The sequence below is a fragment of the Oratosquilla oratoria genome, chromosome 42 (assembly GCF_046742065.1).
Source record: "Oratosquilla oratoria isolate Oo_2021 chromosome 42, ASM4674206v1, whole genome shotgun sequence".
Taxonomy (NCBI): Eukaryota; Metazoa; Arthropoda; class Malacostraca; order Stomatopoda; family Squillidae; genus Oratosquilla; species Oratosquilla oratoria.
The window spans coordinates 729,316-738,050 of NC_134818.1; the positions used below are offsets into that span (position 1 = coordinate 729,316).

The 8,735-nt window shown below is 40.3% G+C and overlaps 1 protein-coding gene across 1 annotated transcript; it reads right to left on the reverse strand.

Moving 5' to 3' along the window:
- Positions 1-623: 623 nt before the first annotated feature.
- On the reverse strand, positions 624-3,393 carry LOC143021398 (uncharacterized). Its single transcript, XM_076178834.1, has 2 exons — positions 3,366-3,393; positions 624-3,218 (listed from the first exon to the last, which is right to left on the reverse strand). The coding sequence occupies exons 1-2, from the start codon at positions 3,382-3,384 to the stop codon at positions 688-690; spliced, it is 2,550 nt and encodes an 849-aa protein (XP_076034949.1). The 5' UTR covers positions 3,385-3,393; the 3' UTR covers positions 624-687.
- Between the last annotated feature and the right edge of the window lie 5,342 nt (positions 3,394-8,735).

The following is an 8,735-nucleotide window of genomic DNA, read 5'->3' on the forward strand; positions in this document are numbered from 1 at the left end:
AATAATCTTAGAATTATTCCAGTCAGTATTGTGGCCTGTATCGAATCTCTGTCTAACAATGGCATTATTCATATTGTAAGTTGTCATATCATATTTATGTTCCAATATTCTTTTATCAATACCACGGAAACTTTCACCAATGTAGACCTTTTCACAACCTAAACATGGCACACAGTAAATAACGGCTTTAATTTTTTCTCACGTTGATGACAAATGACATTATGCTATTGGTAATTAAGACTTTTTGCAAAAGAAATGATGGCAGTATTTCGCAATAGCATCCGCCAAGATATACAAACGGTAGACTAGCATTAAGTTGATTAGGAATGACTAGTGAAGATAATCGAAAATAACTGAAGAAAAGAACATAGACCACAATCTATGTTCTATTGTGACGAATATGTAGGCTGCAAAATGATCAGTTCTGGAGTGATATCATAAACCATTTATATATGATGCATTTTTATTTTTCTTCTTTTCTGTTCTTGGGAGTTGAGCAAGTAACTTGAGGATAGCAACATAGTAAGTTTTGGTACGTGTGTGGCATGTGATATCCATAAGTCATATTTCACAGGATATTGGAAATGATGGTTAGTTATTAAGTTCAACAGCTTTATTTGATCACATTTAGTACATAATAAAGTAAAATCTTAAATGACCACTTCTCGTTTGGTAAAATGAAGTCGACTATTGTTGATTTTGAGTCTTTGTGAAATCTTCATTTCGGAAGTAGTAGTTGGAAGCCTCAGAACACGGAAGAGCTGCGTACTCCTCCACACACGTTAGTTCGTTCTGGTCGAAGATGGAGCCCTCACCGCATATGAAACTATACTGGGTAGTATCTCCACGGCCGTCGGGGAAAGCATGTGGGTTGCACACGTGGAAGACGCGGCAGTTGTTGCCCTGGTCGGCGTAATAACCGTAGGGCCGGCCAGTGCACTGGAAGGATGTGTCGACACTTCCTAGCCGGGAGCTCGAGCCGGATGGGAGGTTGAGGGGCTCAATTTCACTGTCGAAAGAAGTCATGAGGTCCTGCTGGAACTGATCCAGTTGGAATGTGTTTCCTATATTCGATCTTTGCTGGAGTAGGTTGTTTTGTCCTTGGCCATTGAAAGAAGATCCATGTTGGAAAAGATTGTTTTGTCCCTGAACACTAAAAGAGGATCCAGATTGGAAACGATTCTTTTGTCCCTGACCATCGAAGGAGGATCCAGACTGGAATCGGTCACTTTGGCTTTGACTACTGCGAGTAGATCCAGATTGGAGTCGGTGGTTTTGTCCCTGATTGCTGAAGGAGGATCCAGACTGGAATCGGTCACTTTGTCCTCGACTACTGTGAGAGGATCCAGACTGGAATCGGTCATTTTGTCCCTGACTACTAAAGGGGGATCCAGATTGGAATCGGTCGCTTTGTCCTTGACTACTAAAGGGGGATCCAGACTGGAATTGGTCACTTTGTCCTTGACTACTAAAGGGGGATCCAGATTGGACTCGGTCACTTTGTCCTTGACTACTAAAGGGGGATCCAGACTGGACTCGGTCACTTTGTTCTTGACTACTAAAGGAGGATCCAGATTGAAATCGGTTATTTTGTCCCTGACTGTTGGAGGGGGATCCAAACTGGAATCGGTCACTTTGTCCCTGACTATTGTCAGGGGATCCAGACTGGAATCGGTTACTTTGTCCTTGACTACTGAAGGAGGATCCAGATTGGAATTGGCTCTTTTGTTCCTGACTGTTGGAGGGGGATCCAGACTGGAATCGGTCACTTTGCCCCTGACTCCTGAAGGAGGATCCCGACTGGAATCGGTCGCTTTGTTCTTGACTACTGAAGGAGGATCCAGACTGCAATCGGTCACTTTGTCCTTGACTACTGGAGGGGGATCCAGACTGTAATCGGTCACTTTCCCCCTGACTGCTGAAGGGGGATCCAGACTGGAATTGGTCACTTTGTCCTTGACTACTGAAGGAGGAGCCAGACTGGAATCGGTTCTTTTGTCCCTGACCGCTGAAGGGGAGTTCAGATTGGAATCGATCGCTCTGATTCTTCTTTATAAAAAGTGAATGTTGGACGCGATCATTCTGTCCCTGACCACTGACAGAAGAGCCTAAATGGAAACGGTTGTCTTGTCCCTGACTGTTGGAAGAGCCTGAGTGTGACTGACTTCTTTGCTTCTCATCGATGAGAGACGATTCAGACTGGAATAAATTTATTTGTTTCTGACTTTTTGGAGACAAATCTGACTGGAATTGATTGTTTGGGCCCTGATTTGTGAACGAAGTACCGGACTGGGTTGGATCGTTTTTTCCCTGACTAAGTGAGGAAGAACCTGACTGAAACTTGTCATTTTGTCCTTGACTGCTTAAAGAAGAACTATACTGGAACTGATTTCTTTGTCCTTGATTGCTGAATGAAGTACCATACTGGAACTGATTTTTCTGTCCTTGTCCGATAGAGGAAGAACCAGTCTGGAACTGATTTCTTTCTCTTTGAGTGTTAAAAGAAGAAGACTGGAACTGATTATTTTGCCCTTGACCGTTCAATGGAGAACTGGAATGGAAGTGATTGTTATGTCCCTGATTGCTGGAGGAAGTGGAGTGGAATTGATTATTTGGTTCATGACTACTGAAGAAAGACCCGGAAGCAAGCGAGCTCTTTTGGTTCTGTGTACCCACTGAAGAATCGAGATCAAGCTGACTATCTAGCCCCTCACCAGATGAAAAAGTCCCACTATGGAATGAAATTTGATTCTGGTCGTTGATGGAGAGCCCTGTTTGAGAGTTAATATTCTGTTGGTTATCCAGTGAGGGTCCAGAGAAAACGTTGGTGCTTTCCTGTTGACTGGTGATTGAAGACCCAGTTCGGAATAAGTTCTGTCCATCACTGGTGAGTGATGATCCTGGTTGGAATTGGCCGTGGCTTTGATCACTAAATTGAGAATTTGTGTGGGGCCGGTTCTGATCTTGATTGGTAAGAGAAGACGACTGGAATGTTTCACTTTGCCTGTGACCAGCAGAGGAGCTGGGCTGGAAATGAGTGTTTTGGTTACCAGCGACTCCTTGAACACCTGACGAAGTGGATTGATACTGATGCTCTTGGAACTGGCTGTTGAACTGATTTGAACGGTTGTCGAAGAATCCCGGGCGAGCAAGTCTTACTGAAGGGGGATCATTATCTAAGGATAACTGCCGAGCCAAAGCACTTCCAAGTAGTAGAACTGCAAATTACAATAAGAAATAATAAGAACAACACCAACCAAAAACATGTAGACACAAATTCTAATGAAATTTCTAATATGATATACATATTTCATTTACTTTATGACTGATTATAGGACAATGATATGAGCAATATTTTTTTTTACCAAATACGAGGAACTTCATGGTGTGGAGTAGGAGGAATGACTGAGAAAGAGGAAGACCTGACGGCTTTTAAGTCGTGGCCAAAGTGAAGGTGAGAGAAGCAGAGAGGTGATGCGGTCATGAAGACAGGTTTTGAAGGATAGAAATCAACCATTTGGCACTAGTAGGCATATCAGATTAGATATACTACTTCCACCGAAGCACCTATCCTTATTTAACAACATGCGATCTTTTCCTATGTATGCATAATTTCCATCACTTTTTTTTTTATTTTTTGTTAAGTACAAAGAAACATACAGGAGAAATACACAACTTACGGAAAGAATAAATAAATATAAATAAAAGATATGACATCTATGATAACGGATGAATCTGGTTCCCAATGAACAAAAGGGTCAACCCAGCTCCTTCACTTGGATTACAATTTTTAATACTTTGCTCTGGTTTTATATAGATTACACAACGTAATTTTTTTTTTCAAAAGTTTTGTTTATTGTATTTTTTTTTTTTTTAGAGTTTATTAATCTATTTTTCCTGCTGATTTCAAATATGCAATCATTTTTTTCTGTATCATCGACCGTTATAGAAATACATATAATTTCAATGTTACCATGTATATTTTGGAATTGTTATGTGGTCTGCTACTAAATGTTTATCTAATTTTCTCTTTCAGATCAATGACTGAACTATTTACCTGTTAAGATGGCTACTAGAGGATGTGAAAATTCTCCTGATACATTTTGCTATGTGTGTGGTTATTATATTGGGAAAAAACAAGTACTACATAAGATCGTGAGAGGTGCTAAAGTGTGGATAGCGTACAGACTCTATTTCGGAATGCCCATGGGTGACCAGGACAAGCCATGGGCACCTCATGTGATATGTGGAAGCTGCCGATCTACTCTAGAAGGATGGCTGAGAGGTACAGGAAGGGCAATGCCTTTTGCCATTCCTAGAATATGGAGAGAGCCGAAGAACCATCACGACGACTGCTACTTTTGTATGATTGATGTGACGAAGTACAGGAAAGTGAAAGGAAGACAAGCTCTGCAGTATCCAGACATACCATCATCTAGAGCACCTGTCCCACATGATGATAGCTTACCAGTACCACAACCACCAGAAAATGCAAGTTTATTTTTATCATACTCTCTTTACTTTTAATTAACTTCAATACTAAGTACTTAATATACATTCACTTTCCTAAAGATATATGGAATACTAATGCTATTCGTCTTTTTTGAAGTTGCTATATTTAGTTATTTCTTTCTTTCCAGATGGAAGATGCAATGGAAATTTCATCTGAAGGGTCAGCAGGTAGCAGCAGCCATGAAATGGGAGACGAAGATTTCGCACCAAGAACGACTTCGGAGCCTCACTTTCCAAGTCAGAGTGAGCTAGATGACTTAATCAGAGACTTAGGTCTTACTAAGTCAGGAGCTGAGCTTCTTACATCAAGGATGAAAGAATGGAATCTACTAGGAGAAGACTGCAGGACATCTGTGTACCGGAAACGACATGAAGAATCTAAAATTTACTATGACTTTAGTGATGATATGTGTTATTGTAAGGATGTTACTGGTTTGTTTACAGCCCTTGGACTCGAACATGATCCTGCAGAATGGCGACTGTTCATAGATAGCTCAACACGAAGTCTCAAAGCAGTATTGCTCCACAATGGAAATAAAAACCCATCTTTGACTCTTGCACACTCAGTACAGAAGAAAGAAAACTATCATAATGTCAAACAGCTTCTTGAAAAAATCAATTATGATGAATTCAAATGGGATGTTTGTGGTGATTTCAAGATGCTAGCCTTTTGCTTGGCTTACAAGGGGGATACATAAAGTATTCCTGTTTTCTTTGTTTATGGGACAGCAGGGCTGATGATGATCATTATAATAAAGTTCATTGGCCCCCAAGAGTTGAACTGCAGCCAGGAATGTTAAATGTTCTCAGACAGCCTCTAGTAGATTCGAAAAAAGTTTTATTACCCCCACTTCATATCAAGCTAGGGTTAATTAAACAGTTTGTGAAGGCTTTGGATTTTGGAGGCGAAACTTTCCAAGAAATTTGTTTCATGTTTCCCAAGCTATCTGAGGCTAAGCTCAAGGGTGGTATATTTGTTGGACCCCAGGTAAACAAAATGTTGAAGTCGGAGAAACTGGAAAGAGCGATGACGAAAGTTGAAAGAGAAGCTTGGTGTTCATTTCGTGATGTAGTTCGTGGATTCCTAGCAAATCACAAGGACCCTCATTATAAACAAATAGTGGCAAAGCTTATTGAGAACTTCAGGAAACTTGGTTGTCGTATGTCCTTGAAGATACATTTCTTGCATTCTCACCTAGATTTCTTCCCCGAAAACTTGGGGGCTGTCAGTGAGGAGCATGGCGAGAGATTTCATCAGGATATCGCAACTATGGAAAGAAGATATCAAGGACGATGGAATACTGCTATGATGGGAGATTACATATGGTCACTAGTCAGAAAAGACGAAAGCATGCATTCTAGAAAAATCTCGATCGTCAAAGCACTTCTAATCATGAGAAGAGTCATCAAAACACTTGCAGTGCAAAGTTGTGTTGTTTATTTTGTTCTTACTTATATTGTAGCTCTTAAATACACTTCATATTATGAAAAAAAATACTAGATGTTGTATAATTATCCTTAGAATGCTAAAGTAGATTGAATCAAATAACTACTGTAGAGAAAGGTTGCGTATATAACAATGAAATATAAAATCAAGAATAAATAAAGAAATATCGATGTTACGTCAAAACTAATGTGATATTTGGATTCAGTGACACGAAATACATATATAAACATGAAAAAATACAAATAAACAAAACATGTGTTACATTGTGTTATTGTACATTCTACACTGGTTCTTATCCCTTTGTTTTTTTGTTTTGGGGGGGGTCATGGACCCATTTAAGAATCTGACGAAAGCTATGAACCCCCGTCTCCAGCAATATTCACATTAACACAACATTACATGCAATGTGTATAATGTACTTTATTTATAGAAATTAGATTGTCTCATACATATGAGAAGGTTGTTGTTGTTTGCTTTTAATAAGAATATGAAACTGTGGAGTGGTCTTTGACAACGTGACAAGATTGGGACAGGAGTAAAGGCTGTATAGCGAATATAAATGTTTATTTTCACATCCTCACGGAGCCCCTGAAACCATCTACGGACTCCCAATGGGTTCATTGACCCCAAGTTAGCCCTTGATGTAGAACGTCGTGCAGACGAAGAAGTGTTCGTAGTAGTAGTAGTAGTAGTAATAGTAGTAGTAGTAGTAGTAGTAGTAGTAGTAGTAGTAGTAGTAGTAGTAGTAGTAGTAGTAGTAGTAGTAGTAGTAGTACCAGCAGCAGCAACAGTAGCACTGGTAGCAGTACTAGTAGTAGTAGTGGCAGTAGTGTTGGATGGTGTTGTTTACAACATATGGTAGCGTTCGAGTGGTAGCGGCTTCTCTGGAGGCGTGGAAAACAAGCCTTGTTTCTTGTCTTTATTCGAGTGAATATCTCCCGCTCTCCGAAGAGGAACGGTTCATTATATACATCAATCCGGCAAGGTTGCCGACAAGGGAATTTTTTTTACCTTGTCGCTGTTTCCAGCGAGACTAGACATCGGAATGATTTAATTTACATACAGGGCTAACAAGAAATGATGATACATCACTTTGTAGCGTTTATATACGTGTGTGTCTGAATATAGACTGGTGAGGATAATAACCTTATGGAAATTTATTGTCGAAGTGGCAATATCTTTGTTAGCAGGAATCCAAGGGTTTGGTGACAGCTGTGCGCGTCCGAGCTCATGACCCCGATAATTTGAAGTCTCAGGACAATAGACTTGACCGCGACGCTTGACCCTTTCTTGTACGTTAGGTATTGACTACCATCTTACACCGTTGTGGTGCAATGCATGTGCATATGTATGCGCGTACTCGTCTAGATGTAGATAAAAAGGAGACTGTGTCGTTCTAGAAGAGTTCTAGAAGTTCTCCAACAGTAGTAGTAGAAGTAGTAATAATAGTAGTAGTAGTAGTAGTAGTAGTGGAACTGTGTGGTGGAAGCAGCGGGGTCTGTCTTCCACAGACACAGTTAATTGGCCCCTCTCCCGCCAATGACTGTGGTCGACGACCCTTTTATTTATCCATTTATTTATTTATTTATTTTTAATAATGCCTAGTACAAAAGTTCATTTATCCTACTGTCAACCACCGTCTGCTCAAAATCTAGGTTTTGTATATGTGTTGATTTGGGCGGTGGGGACCTGGTACCTCTCAGTCATAGGAGGGCTGATCTTAGGAGTGAGAATGACAGTCTACATCTCATCCATGAAACAATGCTGCTTTTTGGTTGTTGTTTCTTTTCAGCCATTACCTCAGCCAGCCGAGCGTAGAATGCCTTTGCTCTAGGACCCATCCCACCTGAAGTCGTAAAGGTTATAGGAGTGAATGAGCCCTGGTCTACATTCTGTATGCGCTCTTCGTACATCCTGATCTTCTCATACTCGTTCCGGGAGTGGGATGCCTCAATAGTTAGGTTGCTGTAACAGGGGGCCATCGGATCAAATATTCGCATGTCAAAGAAAGCCAATTGCCCCCGTGTCCAGAAATATCTTCCGCTGACATCCACTCTTGCTTCATAAGATGTGTTGGACGTGCGGTATCTGAAGTTCTCCCCTCCTAGTGGGAGTAATGTTGGTTCGATAGTCACATCCTTGCACACCTCCTGAAGCATTTGGGCAGTGAGATCTCTTACCTCATCGTGTCGCATGCAAATGAATCCACCCTGCTTGCATATCATCGCATGGTCTGGAGTAAATTATACACCACAGGAACATCTGTTAGGCAGCCCTCCCAATGGCCATCCATACCTCAGGGCAATGGCATCCGTGAATTCTCTTTTGTTTAAGGTGAATCCCCTGCAGTAGTAGTAGTAGTAGTAGTAGTAGTAGTAGTAGTAGTAGTAGTAGTAGTAGTAGTAGTAGTAGTAGTAGTAGTAGTAGTAGTAGTAGTAGTAGTAGTAGTAGTAGTAGTAGTACTGGTATGGCAATGTACACCCTTGGTCTTATGCACCTGCAGCAGAGGATCCAATATGAAAAAATAGTGCCGTTTGTATTTCTCTAACCGTTTATATATATATATATATATATACATATATATATATATATATATATATATATATATATATATATATATATATATAGTTTTGATGAATTTCCTCAAGCAGGTGAATAGAAGCCACAAGTTTAAAATATTTTCTTTAATAACAACCAGAAAATGGCGAAATCCGAATGGCCCATGTGGATTGCAGTGTAGTAGTGTAGTCAACTCTAGGTTGAATAAATCATCTTT